Source organism: Orcinus orca, chromosome 12 (genome assembly GCF_937001465.1).
Source record: "Orcinus orca chromosome 12, mOrcOrc1.1, whole genome shotgun sequence".
Lineage (NCBI taxonomy): Eukaryota > Metazoa > Chordata > Mammalia > Artiodactyla > Delphinidae > Orcinus > Orcinus orca.
The window spans coordinates 13,493,178-13,509,869 of record NC_064570.1 but is presented as its reverse complement, the minus strand read 5'-3'; the positions used below and the strand labels follow the sequence as shown (position 1 = coordinate 13,509,869).

The following is a 16,692-nucleotide window of genomic DNA, read 5'->3' as shown; positions in this document are numbered from 1 at the left end:
GGGAAAGGAAACCCACAACAATAGTATTTAAAAGGGCAAGAAAGAAAGAGAGTAACCATTACAAAACAATAAGAACTGCATTATATAGCTTTTAGGCTTTTAATCAGCAGTAAGTGAAATCGAAAGTACAGAGAAGTATTGCTTTTCAGAAGAGCACAATTTTAAGCAATCACTGAAGTCAGTGCTTTTTACACGAGGCATTTAAATGTCACATTGAGTTTTCTGAATTTTTTTACATTTCATGCCCATCTTAATAACATCCGGAGGATGACAGAGCATCAAGATTGCTATCTGCCTAGTACCTGCATTCCTCCAACTAACAGGCCCATAATTTATTGAAAGGACAATTATGAAATCAATCTACACAACAGGTTATAATCTGACTCAATACATTTAATACCAATGCACATTATAAATACTTTACTGAAAGTCAGACGCAGCAGATTATAAATCATTCTGTACCCTAAAATACACAACATTTGAATTCCTAAGGTTCCAAAGCTATCAACCTCATTAATAAAATGGTGGACCCCAGATCCTAACAAAAAGGCAGCAGACCAAAGGGCCTGGGAAGACTTGGCAACTATCACACATTTGCAGATGAGAAGCAATGGTGACTCACAGGCCCTTCCATCTCTGATTGTAACGTAGGATCCTGGCAATTTGCTAGACGGCATGGAAGCTATTCAGCTCAGCCCGAGGCAAGCAGTCATTTTTTGACTTGAATCTATACCATTTGCACTTCAACATCCTTAATTGCTTTGAAAAAATATTTCAAACTGGTTATTTGGATACCAGTTTGGGTAACTTGGATGCAATTATTAAGAGCAAGGTTTCTGTTTTGTTTTGGGAAAACAGAGCAAGGATACACTTTTTCCTTTTGAAGATTTAGGAGATAAAAGAGTAACATATGTTAGCAAACTCTTATTAAGTATTATTAATATTTATTATTATTAATATATCAAATACAATTTTAATCATAGAACGATTCTTTGACGGCAACTTATAGCAATTTGGGAACGTAAGAAATGGCACTGTGACTTCAAAATGAAAAACAATTTTTATCCAATGTAATGAGAACCCATTAAAATAGGGCTTGGTGGTATAATCATTTTGGCTTACCATTAATAATACTAATAATAAATATTAGTTGCCACCGGTTATAGAGTATGTGCTCTAATGGGTTAGTCACATCATAGAATATCTAATGTAACCTCCACAAGAAGTTCTCGACTTAGGTACTACCACCCCCATTTTAAGGTGAGGAAATAAAGCTTATCAAGGCTTTGTAATTTGCTGTATCAGATCTGAATACCTGTCTGACTCACGTCAGATACTCTCTGCTCTTTCTGCTAAGTGACACTGCCTCCCTTCCATGAATCTATTTCGATGACAACGGTGGCAAACCTTTTACCCATCAGTTTCACCCTCCTCTGATGCATAAGTTGATTTATAATAAACCAACTAAATCAGTGAATTAACTGCACACTCAGTAGGAGGCTGTTCTGCATACAGATCTGCTTACTAAAAATAAGACAAAGAAAAATGTTTAGTACTCCAAATATATTTCGTATTTTATGGTCATTTTCATGAGATCAATTTTATGAGGATATTGCCTTTTAGTCCTAGAGGCAAGAAAAGATCTCGTAAGACACAAATGATAGATACTGGCTAGAAATGGAATGCAATTATTTATTTTTTTATATAGCTAAATAGATACAATTTAAAATTTATCTGTAAAATTTTATCTATATAATATACCTATATATAAGTATCGGGAGAGATATAAAATTTTTATTTTATCTATGGTGGATAGGGTTTCCATCTTTAGACATGTGTTTTTGTTTTGAGTTGCCAGTACTAGTCTAGAAAAAGGTTTCTTGTCCTGTCACTGAATTCCTATCATTATATGCACCTCAGTCTTATCACACACGCATTAAATTAACTCCATCTCCTGAAGGGGGCTTTTCCTTACCTGACGTTTCTGTTTAAAAAGAGCACTTGATTGTGCCTCGTGCTCAAGAACTGTCATAATTTCATCGATTTTCCCAAGTGAGTCATAAAAGACCGTCATCTGCTTTTCTAATTCTTCCAACGGTAACAGCAGCTGCTGGGACTCATAAAGGAGCGGAGAGTAACAGTCTTTGACCTTTAAAATTGCAAAGACAAAAATTCCATTAAAGGCCATTAAGGACCATAGCTCTCAGGAATGTTTTCTTCAGGATAGGGTCATTTTGGGCTTACAGAGCTCCAGTGACATTCTTTAATATTTCCTGTGTATTATTAAATTTTGATGTAAAAAAAAATACTACTGCTATACCACTGAGACAAGTAAATGCTATGGAGTTTTCTCATGAAAACTCATCTAAATCATCCATCTGGATAGCACTTGCTCATCTAAATGATGTTAGTGAGCCAGATGGCATCAAATTCCACTTCATAAACTCTGAAACCCATCTTCCCTCTGGCCTCAGAAGCTGACCTAAGACAGTCATGAATTACATTATCTAGACCAACTTGTGCCTTCCAACTTTATTTTCAAGAACTCTACTACCTGATACCTTAACCGTAGACAAACTTACAAACGTGTTGACTCATTCTTCCCAGAGAGGCCCTGTGCTTTCCTAACCTCCTCCTAGCTCCACACTTTGCTACTCTTCCCCTATCAACATCCCACTCATGACAAGCGCTTACGTCATATACAAACTTATTCACAAAGGTTCTCACGCAAGAACATGTCTCTCTAGTCTGAACTGGCCCAGCCGTCATCTGTTACTTGTCTTTTAAAAAAATGCTGTTCGTTTATACACCTGCATTGTCTTTATCTTCATGATGAGCTCCTGGAGATGAAGATCTCCATAAAGTCACATTTATGTCGGAATCCAGCCTTGTCACATTTATGTCGGAATCCAGCACCTCATACGATCCTGCAAGAACTTCCCGTCCCCCTCATTTTATTTAGAGTTTCTCCCAAAGCATTACTTTTGGAAACCAAGAAAGGAAATTAAGTACTCACTAGTAGACCCTTTGTTCTTTTCCTTACATTATAATTATTCTCATGCTCTTGGATGCACTGCCTGAAGGAGAAAATCATCTAAAGAACGCTCCTGTCCTATCGCCACAAGGCTCAGCTAAAATTACTGAACAAAATAAAGAGAATCTGCTGACATGTATAAAAATCAGTGTGCTTTAGAAGTCTTCCCTGGATACAGCAGGAAACTTACCAAGATGCTACATCTAAAGCAGCAATTAAGAAAGCATGATGACTCACGTGTGTCTAAAAGAGTACTTTGCTTTCTCAGAAGTTTCCGTAAATCACTAAACCCGACCTAGGCTAAGATGTGCTAGCCCAAGACAGGGCTCTAAAGGCTGCTTGAAGGTTACAAGTTGTTGACTCCAAATTGTACCCAATCTTTATAAATAATCTTAACTTGATTGCTTGAAAGAATTTAAAATTGCCATTCTACTATATACCAGTTGGACAAAATTTTCTTATCTTTCATGGCCATGATTCTTCTTATTTTCATCTATCTCACTTATTCCTCTCTTTCATTAATTCTCCACAGCTGGTTTCATATTGCTATTCTCTTTCTACTTTTCCTCTCCTAATTAACAGGGTTTTCTGCTATTTTTTCCTTTGTTGTCCAATTCTTCATTATGAAATTTTTCCATTCACTTATATAATCACTCTTTTCTTTTACCAGATATTAATTACAAAATCTAAGTGGACTTTGCCACAGTATCATCTTCATAAAATTCAACTTCAGATAGATAAAAAATCCCAGTGAAACTTCCAAACTCTTAAGGAAAATCCCTCAATAGAACAGAAAAGGCTTATGGCTAGTGCGTGATATTCACTGAGCTTCCTGCACAGAAGTGGCATAAATGTATCTATCTTGAATCCAAGGTAGCTCTGTGAGATGAAGAGGGAGAATTTTCACTGCATTGTGGCTGTGTAAGCGAAAAATACCATAAATAATCTTAGAGTGGACGTATGTCAAATACATCTCAATAAAAGGTATTTGGGAATTCTTTCTCATTTAAATATATGATGTCCTCCTCCCCCTTCTTCTTCCTATTCTTCTCCCCTTGCTTCCCTCTTTGTTTTATGGCTTTCAATTGGTCCTCTGTCCTCCCAGAGGAGGTCTATCTTTCTATAAAATACAGCTACTAGTACTTCTAAATTAATAAAGGTAATGCTTGGTATCAGCTCCATAGTTTCATTTTTAAAACTCATGACAAAGTTACTAGATGAAGGATCCCAATAAGAAATAAAAACATGATCTGCTAACAAGTAAATGATTTGCACATGATGACAGAGAACGAGTAAGGTGAGCTGGAGGCAGTGTTGGTCCTGCATAGAGTGTCATGCTTTAAAATATTTTCCCACCTTGGTTAGCTGCTCTTTGAGCCCAGACATGGTTGCAAACATTTCGTTAGCTTCTTCTTGGGAGATCTCTTTGCTAATGAGGTGTGCTGTCTTTGTAATCATCTTATACTGAGCGTCCATCACAGGCACCCTCTGCTCAATATCCTACATGAATCATTGAAACAGCTACATTACCACATGATACATTGCCTCTTAATTTCAAGATCTGACAACTGGACACAAATCAGTATGCACTGAATAAAACTCTAGACCTGTCATCATCTTTTGGCGATTCCAATGACTACTTCCCTTCATTACTAATATATGATATATAGTAATATCATACAAATAAATGTTTCCTTTAAAAGTCACCATAATCCTTAAGCTAACCTAAAGATAAACTGAGGTACTCTTTACACTTTCAAAATACATATGTTAATGTAGTATGGAAACATTATATCAGGTAAATGCATGTTAACAATTTGGGGCAATTCCTCTGATTTTAAAAATGAAACTTTTTCTTTAAAAAAAGTAATACATTGTCATTGTAGAAATTTATAAATTAGAGATAATACGTTAAAGAAAATGTAATACAGTCTTCTCACACCAGAGCCAACATCCTTACCACCACAAGGCTCTGCTAAAATTACTGAACAAAATTAGTATTTTTCCTGTGTGTGTTTACACCCATTTTTTATTTTTACAAAAAAAGATGATACTATTTTTGCTTTCCTTACTTAATAGTATATTGGAAAAGCCTTTCTATGTCATTAATATTCTTCCATTACTTCATTTTTGAGAGCTGAAGGGTATTCAAAATATGTAAACAGCACAATTCATTTAGCAAATCCTTTATCACTGGAGGCATTTATGTAGAGGTGTTAACTCCAGACGTCTGCTTTTTCCTAGTACTTTATAATTTGATTGTAGAAAATAAAAAAATCTCAATTAAAATACTATTTTAAGTCGGTCAATAAACCTCTTCAAAAAATTCAAATAAATTTTTTTATGAGAGGTGCAAATCAGGATATGTACACATGTCAAATGATGTCAAGGAGACACAGAAACAGCTTTTGCAATGGCCTAAGTAACCTCACTGATCTTTCTATTGACAATAGAATTCGTTTTTCACTTTGTGTTCTAGAAAATCAGCTCACCTCTAAGTCTTGAGTTAATAATTTGACATTAATAAAAGAGACTTCTAAGGGCTCTGAAAGTTTCCTAAGGGCTTCAGTTGCAAAGTCAGACAGGGTAGTAACACAATCTGTGTATTCTTTCTTCATTCTGTCCAACTCATCAGCTCGAGCATACTGTTAAGAAAAGGGAGGGGGGCAACATCGAAAGCCATTAAGACAACACTCTGGAAGTTTGTAACTTTCCCTTCTACATACTCTCTGGAATGGTTAGGTGGTAGGAAAGACTCTAATTCCTGATTCTTATTTTAGATACACTTGAAGTTAGTCCAAATACTGTGAAAAGAAGAAAGGAACTAGCAGAGAAGCAACAAATTATGATTTGATGCATGAATCATTCCATATAAGTAGGTTCCATATGTCAACATAATCCTTAATCAAGCTTTACATTTCTGTTATGTGCCTCCATTACAAATGGGAAAGAATAAAGGACCAAATATAAACATAACGGTTCTAAACACATCTGTACTCTGCCTTAATAAGCCCATGCTATAACCATAAAAGAGGCTCTAAACGGACTGTTGATCACATTTATGACGCACCCATGTTCTAGGCATAAATAGATCTGAAAAACATACTTGCTTGACTTCCATAAACAACTCTCTCCATCGTCCATTTAGCAACAGTAACTGCTGTTTGAGATCACGGGAAACCATCTCATCACATGTTTCAATCAGAAAATTGCCAGCATCGTTCATGGCAGTGTGCTGCTGTATCCAATGAGGCAAATTTCGAAAAAAATCCTACACAAGAAACAATGTGCACTACTGTAAACCATACACCAAAAGTTAATAAATGATACGAAAGTAGCCAGACTAAGAGAAATATCTTTGCTCTAAAATTTGTGCAAATTTTAAGGTGAATCCTAAATTTCTTGCAAAATGGAAATTTTTAATAAAGAAGGTCAAAAATATGAACTAGAAACGCTGAATGTCTTTTTATAAGAATATATGCAATATCTTTTGCTAAAGACAAAACAAAACATGATGACCATTTTGTTATTCCTGTTTTAGAGAGGAAAAAGCTGAATTTCTGTGAGTGTAAGGGACTTGTGCCTATAGTCTTTAGGCTAGTAAATACCAGTGCCAAAGTCATCTAAAAGGTATAATATTTTAGGGAAATACGTAGCTGTCTTAAAAATCGTTTGACCTGTTACTTTTGATTTTATTCTATTTTATTTTATTTTTGGCTGCACCACGTGGCTTGTGGGATCTTAGTTCCCTAACCAGGGATCAAACACGTGCCCTCTCATGCCTCAGCAGTGAAAGCACAGAGTCCTAACCACTGGATCGCCAGGGAACTCCCAACTTTTGATTTTAAAATCTGAATACTGTACATGAAGATAATTAACAATCACAGAGATAAACCCTTGAAGGAAAAAATTAAATGATCTGGGCCAAGAACACAATACAGTGACATCCTTCCTTATTTAAGGTTACACACTTGGCTACGGAACAGCTTCCACTTGATTTCGAATTAAATGCATATGTGCCTGTGTATACACACACATACACACCACGGTAAAAACCAAGGACACCAAAGAGAACTCAAAATCGATTTCCTAAGCCATGTGCAGGAGGACTTCCTAGATAAATCGATGAGAACAATTCTGTTTCTGGTGGGTATAGTCCCTTGGATGAAATTAACACATGACATCTACTAGGGCCCTGCCAGTCTAATCAGAAAAGCCAAAATCTGTGTGGGTTACAGTTGCTCAGCTACACAAAAATATTTAATCTATATGAAATATAGAACGGGAAAACATAAAAATTATACATCTACTTGTACAACACAATAACAGAAGAACCAATCTTGCATGACAAGCAGTAATTCTAATATAAGTCCTATACTTCTTAATGGGAATCTGGCATTTTAATCTTTTACATACATATAAATAGTTTTTCCATGAGAAAAATACCAAGCTCCCATTCAGAAGCGTATATACAGAAATCAGTCCATTCCATGTGATCTTTTAATGTAAATGATATTAAAGTAAAACAGTTAACTCTTGCAAAAAAACACACACTCCTGTAACCGGAGGAAAAACATCACTCCTACCGAGAATAAGACCGTTGACGGAGGGTTGATAAAAATCCCAAAAAGAATAGCCAAAGAGACAAAAATGTAGTGACCCATCTGTTGAACCAGTGTATGCCATCACACAGATTTAGTACTACTTTAGCCAAAGTTGTTTTCATCTTCTCTTAAATTAGGAAATCCTCAGAGGCTGTGCACTGGACCTGCCCCTTCAAGCCCAGACCTTACTGTGTGTATAGCGCCCTCTGCTGCCTATTGGGTTTGGCCACTGCTCCATGGGTCACTGCTCTTCTGAATGCAAAAGTCAAACGCTGTTTTAACACAACTTTTATAAAGCAGCCTATCTCTTGGTCTAAAATAATTTAATAACCTGAAAATGAGGCTCTTCAGGCAAGGTCAAGATTTTTGTAACACGTTTTCAGATATATAACGCTCCCTAGACAACTTTGCTGTGAAAATCTCCTATTTCTAAATTCACCTGTGCTTGTTTCCTTTTATAAGAAGCAGTCTTACCTTTTTGGCATGTTCTGACTGATTTAGCATTTTCTCAGCATCCTCTAGCCAAGCCTGAAGACTAGCCACGGTATTGTCATATCGGTCCCAGTTGGCAATGACTTCTTCCAGCATGCTGCGCACGCTCCTGACTTCCACTGAGAGGTTCCTCCACTGGACAGTGGTTTCATTCATGAATTTCATCACATTCTCAGCCTCTTCCACTGAAACGGATAGAACAAACTATAATCCTTATTTTATATTTTAAATCCACCACACCTTTTTTCTACGGTCTATACACTGGTGTGCATTCCTAATTCTTCCTAGGATTTTAAATTCAACAGATATAACGTTAGAATTACATTCAGCTAATGTTGGGGACATGTTATACCTTACTCATAGGTATTTATAAAGATTAAAGGCAATGATATATTTAAAATTCCTGATAAATGGGATGCAATAAATGACATATATTTGTTTGCATCTTATATGCACTCAGACACATATATAGTATAATCACAAATGCTGTAGTTCATTTTCAGCAAATATGACAGATATATCTGCAAATTGAAACAGACATATTTTACAATTGTGTCTTTACACTAACTTAAGTTTTCATAATATTCAAGTCAGTCCACTTTTTGCCTTTAACCGTTGGAATTTAAAATAGGTTTGAACATTACAATTTAGGAAAAGAATGCTTATTTTCCTCTCTCTTAGAAGATCACACACACAGACATACACACACACAGGCATATGATTATACAGGATAGGCATTGCACAAAGTCAAGGGGACTGAATCCAGTATGTGCTTTCCAGGCCAATGGCATGGTCACACAGAGAGTCTGCAGAGAAAAAAATGATTTGATCATACTGAAACCTGTAGGCTCTAAATTCTGCTGTATTCAGTACTGCAACCAATTCTGTCTTGCGTTTTACCTGAACCATCAGCTTTGACGTACATCTCAGCTGTCTGTTTCAAGATCTGGTATGTCACTTCATACTGTTCAAAGAACTTGCTGTTTTCTATAAAAGACTAGAAAAAAAGGGAATGGTTAAACGATAACCAATACTGGCTTACACAGACATGCCAAAGTCAATTTTCTTCATTATAGGTATGTGGATATGTTACCCAAATCTACCAACCTCATTCTTCGGAAAAATATCAAATTAATTCAACTGCCATAAATAACCTGATTATTTCTGAGAATATAACTTGATTCTACACTTTTAATTCTAATTCACTCCTACTTTGAGAAAATATTATATTTCTCCTCCACCCAAAGGTTTGCTTTTAGAAGAGACAGAAGTTTCTCCAGAGAACCTGGGGCTACCATTTAAAAAGCACTAAATTTGGAACAAGGTTGTAAAGTGTCCCACTGTGTTTTAGCTGTAGGGTTCTGTTGCTCTTTGAACAATAATTCTGGTGAATCATGACTCTGAGGAACTTCAGATTATAAATAACTGGCACAATGCAATGCACACTTTCTTAAAATAAAAAGTAAATACAAAAATATTTACAAGTAGAAAAACGTTAAATAATCACACATTCCATCCACGTTATCCATATGCTGTCATACTTCTATTACCTAGTATAAAAATTAAAGGTAAGCATGTCTATATCTATGTCTGTATGCAACTTACATATGTATTAGAGTTACTATAAGCAAATGGATACTATGAAATTGAGAACATACAAAAAGTCCTTAGGTGAGTTTTATTATTGTTAACTCCAGGAAATATGAAACAATTCCTTTTTCAGAGATGATTCCTACTTCTGTAAAGTAGAAAATTAATGTAATTATAGATAACAACATACTACCAAAGGCTTCTTAATTTCTTGTAACAGCCTAATTAGTTCCTATGATGTAAACTCAGTAAAATACTCTGTGTCACTATTATAAAATACAAAATTAGCCTTCAAAAACCAGCTGAAGTCCTGAATAGGATGTTGATGAATGCTTAATATGGAGATGCAAAATGTTTGTGTGCAGAGGCAAAACTATTCATACAGCAATTTCATAGACATCCCTAGATTTTATTGATAGAAGTTTATAGTATTTCAAGATTATATTAAAAATACATATAATACATTTCATATCGGGCTTCCTTGGTGGCGCAGTGGTTGAGAGTCCGCCTGCCGACGCAGGGGACACGGGTTCGTGCCCCGGTCCGGGAAGATCCCACATGCCGCGGAGCGGCTGGGCCCGTGAACCATGGCTGCTGAGCCTGCGCGTCCGGAGCCTGTGCTCCGCAACAGGAGAGGCCACAACAGTGAGAGGCCCGCATACCACACACACACACACAAAAAATACATTTCATATCATTTTATGTTTGCATTTACTTATATAGTAACTATTCTTCAAAGATATAATGAATAGAGAAAGCTGTGAACTACCTGGGATGGGGTTCCCTGATAATACCTTATTCAATAACTTTAATACACTTTATTATTTTTGCATGAGAATTGGTTAGTTCATTATTTCGCCTAATGTCCTACTCCCTTAACCTCTGCCTGCTCCCCAAGTAGGGAAAGAGTAATTTAGTAGAATTTAAATTTTGAATAATTTAACAAATAGGGAGGTCCTGGTTTGATCAAAAATGGAAGATTACACCTAATGTTCAAGACACTGTAAGAAACTGAAGAGATAAATATATTTGGCAAAGTTTAAAACAAGAGTCTCCGTTCAGTTTGGACACAAATTCCAAAAAGCTAATGGAAAAAAAATTGTTCAAAGTGTCAAATAAATGGGAAATAGTGCCTATACTGGACATTAAGACTTACACATGCTTTTGCTAGAGTGGTTTACAAATTCATTATAATTGAATAAGAGAAAAGTTATTTCCAGTTTCATTTTTGGTCTAGGGTAGGAGTGGGGAGAATGCTTTTAGCATATTATAAATGTCGAGATTCATTTAAGTGTTTTTGAGCTTTCCTATGAGGAAAACTAGGTAATTAATTTTTGAAGAAAGAAAATTTACTTGTTATTTTAATTTTTGTTTCATTTATTTTTGCCCTTTTTTTCTGAGTCCTGAGTAACTCCATTTAGTAACAAAATTATTTTGTCTATTAGAATCACTTTAGCAGGAGGACTGCTCAATCACCTTTTTTGCTGTGAGCTATCTAGATAAAGTCTGTCAGAAGAATGCAAAATTAAGCACAAATGTTATGTTTAAAATAACAGTGACAGGACTAGTTTATTTCTTTCAAAATATGGCTTACATTTGGATATCAAGTTCAACAAATAAGACATGTTGGTCAAGGGACTTTTAAAGTTGGTGGCACTTTAGAAAAATAAGATATCTCTTTATGCTACAAAATGCAAAGTATTGGTGGAAGGGACTAACTTTCTACTCTCAAAAGATAAATATAGATATAATAAAGAAAAAGCTCATCAATTTCACTCAAAGGGAGGTAAACCAGACAATTTAAGATTTTAAAAATCAACTTTGAGAAGTAGTTTCATTAGAACTGCCTATTTACTTTAATAAAATCATTACAAATAGTAGACCGTATGTTCACATTACTTGTTGCATTCACATCGTCTACGCTCCCAAGAGCTCTTCTTTTATGTGAAAGAATGAAACGTTGTCTCATTTCTTCCATTGTAAAATTGGAGCATGTGTTAACTAACACGGTTATGTCACGAACAGTTCAAACCAATCATCTTCTGATTTACATTACTGTATGTAATCTCTCACCAGGATCACGTGGCCTAATTTAAATCAACAAGCATTTGTGAAGTATCTTCCAAGAATTCCTTGAGCACTTAGGGGTTACGTACCTTACGTAGCCCCTATGTAGTTCTCTGATTCCCTAACTCTTGTAAAAAGTATCTTTTTTTTGCAGATGAATAAAATTGAATTGCGAATTCAGACTAAGGAAGAGATAATTATGGAACCCTTACATCCCCAATATTACTTTGCTTATTGATGTAGCAGCATACGGCTCATTACAATCATTTCTTTTAGAAACCAAGTGAAGGATTATATTTAAGAAACTGATTTTATGATTTTATTTGAAAGTCTTCATGCACCTTGAAATAGTCTGTTCTAAAGAGAATGATTTTCCCAAAAACTTCAAAAGAATGAGAGAAGCTCTGTGGGGTATGAGACAGAAGGAAAACAATAATGAGTCAGTCTTTTTTCCTTAAAAAATCCCTAATATTCTATTATTATTATTGTTGTTGCGGTTATTAAAACTTTGGGAAAGATTAAGTTATTTATAAGGTCACATGGGTAGCGAGTAGTTGAGCCATGATTCAACACATTTCTATGTGACTGGTGTCCAGGCTTCAATCATCTCTCCCACCTCACCCCACCCTGCCCTAATAACATGCCGCCCATAACAGACATGATAGTAACTAGCAGGTTGCAGTATGGAAGTGTAAAATACAGTCAATTACGGACCAGCATTAAATGGAACTGATATTTATGTGAACTATATTCTTTAGTTCACTGAGCTGCAAGAGATCACTTTAATTATTTGGTCTTTTCGGTTTAAAAAGAAAAACAAAAAAACCTTTTTTTCCCAGCCAATTTTGTTAGAGAGTAAAGTTCAGTACTTAAGCACAAAGGTTTCTGATTCGGAAAGATGTGGATTCAAATCCAGATTCCACTTCTTACTAACTCTGCCACCTGGAGCATGTGACTTGAGCGTTCAAAGGCTCGATTTCCTCAGTGAAACAATGTGAAAATGCCCAGCCCACAGGGTCATCACTGAGAAGGAAGATGACACACGTAAAACACTTGGCACATAGAAAATATCAATATCCTACAATTATTAAAACTATTAAACTACAAATACCTTAAACCCCTTTTTGAAATAGAAGCTTAGGCGATAAATATGTATTTTTTATCAGGTGATAAAATATTAGGAAATATTTATTAAAACCCGGTATATTTGTAGAGTTATTAGCAATTTTACAAATAATTTTGAGAGTTACGTTACCTAGCAGTTTCAAATTAGCAGCTCAGTGAATGTCTATGAAGTAGGCAGAAAGTACTGATTTTTTTTATTCATTAGTAGTAATTCTTTACTTACATATGCTTTAGTTGAGAAGTTCAAAGAGAATTATTAACATCTTTGTGTTGGAACATTAACCTGGTGGAACAGTCCCATTAGGTATTTCAACCTAATTGGCTCTCCTTAAATAGCGAGAACAAAGACGCATCCTGAATAATTACCTCTGAGCTCAGAGTGTATCATTTGACATGATTAAACCCAAAAATATAAATGCATATCTGTATTTAATATTTTTGGGACTAATGCAATTGCTTAAACTTAAAAAAAAAAATCAGATTTCTCATTACTTTCCAAAATCATTCAAAATGAATAAGGGAACATAGTGTCACAGATTTCACATTTTTGGACAAATGTTTCCTAGAAAATTGTAGTAAATCTAAAGAAAGATTTTATTGTTAACCTGTTAAACTTTTTTTTTTCAAATTCATGTTGTTTATTTAGCACTTAGAAAATAAAATTAAAATGTAGCAAAATATATTATGGTTCTAGGATGTAAAGATATGGTTTCAATAAATATTCAGTCATGCCAGTTACAGAGCCACTGAGAGCAGTCAGGTTAGAAATGGGCTTATATTTTAAATTCATCAATTTATCATTTAGAACTTGTGATTCAATATAAATGGAACAGTTACAGGACTGAGATGCCCTATTAACATTAATTTTGTGAGCAAATTTGTATTGCTAATAAATTGGGGGGGGCATGTTTAACTAAGAGAAATAAACTGCCTTTAATAATTATAATTCTCTGATTATATGTAAATGGAAACTGCTAGTTACAGAATAACCTACTTTCCTCCTTAATGCAGGTCTACTACTCTATGTAAATATAGGATTATCTATGCTGATAGCCCAAAATACGAGAAACTCTTCAAAAATTAAGTTGGTACAGAGATTCGCAGATGAAATTTTACTTTTCCTGGGTGCACACAGGAAGCAGTGAAGCTCACAGAATGACTGTAAGAACGGCATGCTTGACCTAATCTAAAAAAAAAAAAAAAAGATAGTCCCCACATGAACAATTGAGGATTGTTCTAAACTACCCATGACTGGATTTTAGAAACATGAAGATAATCTTTAAGTATTTTAATTCCGGTTCAGTAGTGAGTTCACAGTCAGTTGTATGCAATGCAAAAACTTGCTTTTTTAAAGCAATAAAGCCAATCACAATGGTTCAATATGATTACTGCAGCAAAACCTTTCATATCTCCAAAGAATATAGGTATATATTTCAGATTGTTGTGAAAAGCTCACAAACTTACATCAAACCCATTTAACACACTGGTACCTTAATGTTCAAATTCAAGATAAAAGTAACAAGTGTCCAATAAACTAGAAGGTATTAGATACTAAAGCCTCTGACCTCTCTGTCAGCGCCAGGGAGACTTACCATGTAGTTCTGCAGAAGCAGCTCCACTGAGCCTCTCCTCCCATACTTGATGATCCAAGACTTCAGCTTTGACTCTGCAAGAACCAGCAGTGAGAGCAGACGGTACTTTAATTCTAGAAATTCCATTTTCATTAAGTGTAGCTCTGATGTGGAGGAAACAAAATGAAACCTAGAAACAAAACACAGGGAATTTACAGAATGTAACTAATAGTAACAGAACGGGGCTTACTTAACCTGTTACATGTGAGTATTAAATAAAATGCAGGCACAAGGTCTTCTAAACTCTGGCTGCTCAATCACTCAGGAGATCTGGTTCTGTTTCTAGCTCTGGGTTTAAAGGCAAATCACAATTGATGGAAGTCTTTGATTTAGTTCTTTCCCCTGCCAAGATAGCTCTCAACTGTTTCTTTTATAAGCTGTTTTTGCAATATTACATAATGTTCCTCACAGTACTGAATAAAAATACAGCCTCTGAAGAAACCATTTCTGTCATTTCCAGGCTGTGGGTACATGCAGGTTTACTCTTTTCAACTAATAATATACTAGAATATTGGCATTCTTAACATACGTTATGGGAACCCAATTTTTATGTACCAAATGTAAGCACCTCTGTAAAAAAAAAAAAAAAAAAAAAAAAAAGTCAATTCATTGAAAGAAAAGAAATGGGGAAAAAAAGCATCCACCGAACCTTTTAAAGACACTTCATTTAAAACCGGACGTTCTCTTACCTCTCAGCCATGTCCTCTAATTGATCAGGTGGTACTGGGATCCCGTTAACAGACCTGGTTCGGTAGATTTCATGGAATGCTCTTTTGTGGGCATCTGTGTTTTGAAGCAGATCCTAAGATACAATTAAAAAAAAAAAAAGAGGAAACATGTTCACAGGAGGCTAAGAAGCATAATCTCCAGCTTGCACGGATGAGGCAGTGCATTCAACAATTTGATCGTGCTCCCATAGCCACACGTGGCTTGGTGCCGGTCACAGGCTTTTCCCTTGTACAGGAACCTGGGTGCTTGTCCATAAGGCCCCGTGCTAGAGCCGTAGCTAATAATTATGGCATCTTTTAAACACACATGACACTTGCACAGCAATGCATTCAGACATTTTAAAGGCACATGGTCCAAAGGGAAATGTAGTCAGTGCTAAAAACAGTGATTGTTAGTGTTTTTCTCTTTCCCTGATTTTGAATCTACTGATTTTTCAAAGCTTAAAACTAAGCACAACTAGTTTAACCCTTTAATGGTCAAAATAAAAATGTTAAATTCTCTACGGTTATTCTATTTTGAGTGCATGCAGGGTACCATAAAGTGATGTTTGCTTGCCATCTTCAAGTAAGTCAATTACATTACAACATATTATGAAAATACCCTTGTGGTTAGGAGATTTCAATCAAGCACAGGGAATGTCCCACAGATAGCACGGTGGGAAGAGTAAATGTGATGTTTTATAAAGATTCTTTCCAGATTGTATAGAACTCCACAAATTTTAATAATTTATTTAGATTGGTTTTCTGGGTTTTTCACTGTCAAAAGACATATTTATATAAAGACTTACATGTACTTCACAATTCCTAACCAATTTCTCACATAGAAGTAAAGAAAGAGAAAGGTGAAGGTAGATTCATGCCATATTTTCTAGAGTTTAGGTTGTTTCTCAGTAGCAGACTAAATAGCCAACAGTTTGTCACTCACTGAAAAATAAGATATATTAGCCCACCAGAATGATACATTAAAACTAACAGTTTCTCTCACACTAAGATTCAGTAGATTAATTGGAGAAAACAGAAGCAAAAACCAGCCTAAATCATAAGAGATACACTTGATGGAAGGGTACACATGAAGGCTTTCATACATAAAGACGTGAAAGTCATATGTGTTTGTTCACATGAGTGAAATCAATTTTCTTTTAATTCGGGGACATTAGTTTTTATGTTGTAGAAAAAAATCCAGGACCAAACTATTTCTATCCTGATATATATTTGCTATTACCACCTTTTGACCTGCTTTGAGTCTGTAGGTAACCGCACAGATATTCACAAGTCCCCTGCTCCCAGAGGGAGGGGACTACAGGCATCTCAGAGCTGATTACAGTGGCCAGAGGACTGTCCTAGAGCAGCTACTGCCTGTGCGTGTTTGAGTCACTCTCTACCCCCTCCTTAACATCCAGACACATTTCTGTGGCTTTTAT

At 35.5% G+C, this 16,692-nt stretch overlaps 1 protein-coding gene across 1 annotated transcript in view; it reads right to left on the bottom strand.

Annotated features, from left to right (window-relative positions):
* The window catches only part of SYNE1 (spectrin repeat containing nuclear envelope protein 1), a 464,259-nt gene that overhangs the window by 301,516 nt on the left and 146,051 nt on the right, over positions 1–16,692 (bottom strand). Inside the window, exons 15-22 of the mRNA XM_049695244.1 lie at positions 15,233–15,345; positions 14,505–14,673; positions 9,031–9,127; positions 8,113–8,315; positions 6,141–6,305; positions 5,527–5,679; positions 4,391–4,534; positions 1,976–2,149 (exon numbers count right to left, since the gene is read on the bottom strand). Of these exons, the coding sequence (XP_049551201.1) occupies positions 1,976–2,149; positions 4,391–4,534; positions 5,527–5,679; positions 6,141–6,305; positions 8,113–8,315; positions 9,031–9,127; positions 14,505–14,673; positions 15,233–15,345 (1,218 nt within the window). The remainder of the gene's footprint in view (positions 1–1,975; positions 2,150–4,390; positions 4,535–5,526; positions 5,680–6,140; positions 6,306–8,112; positions 8,316–9,030; positions 9,128–14,504; positions 14,674–15,232; positions 15,346–16,692) is intronic.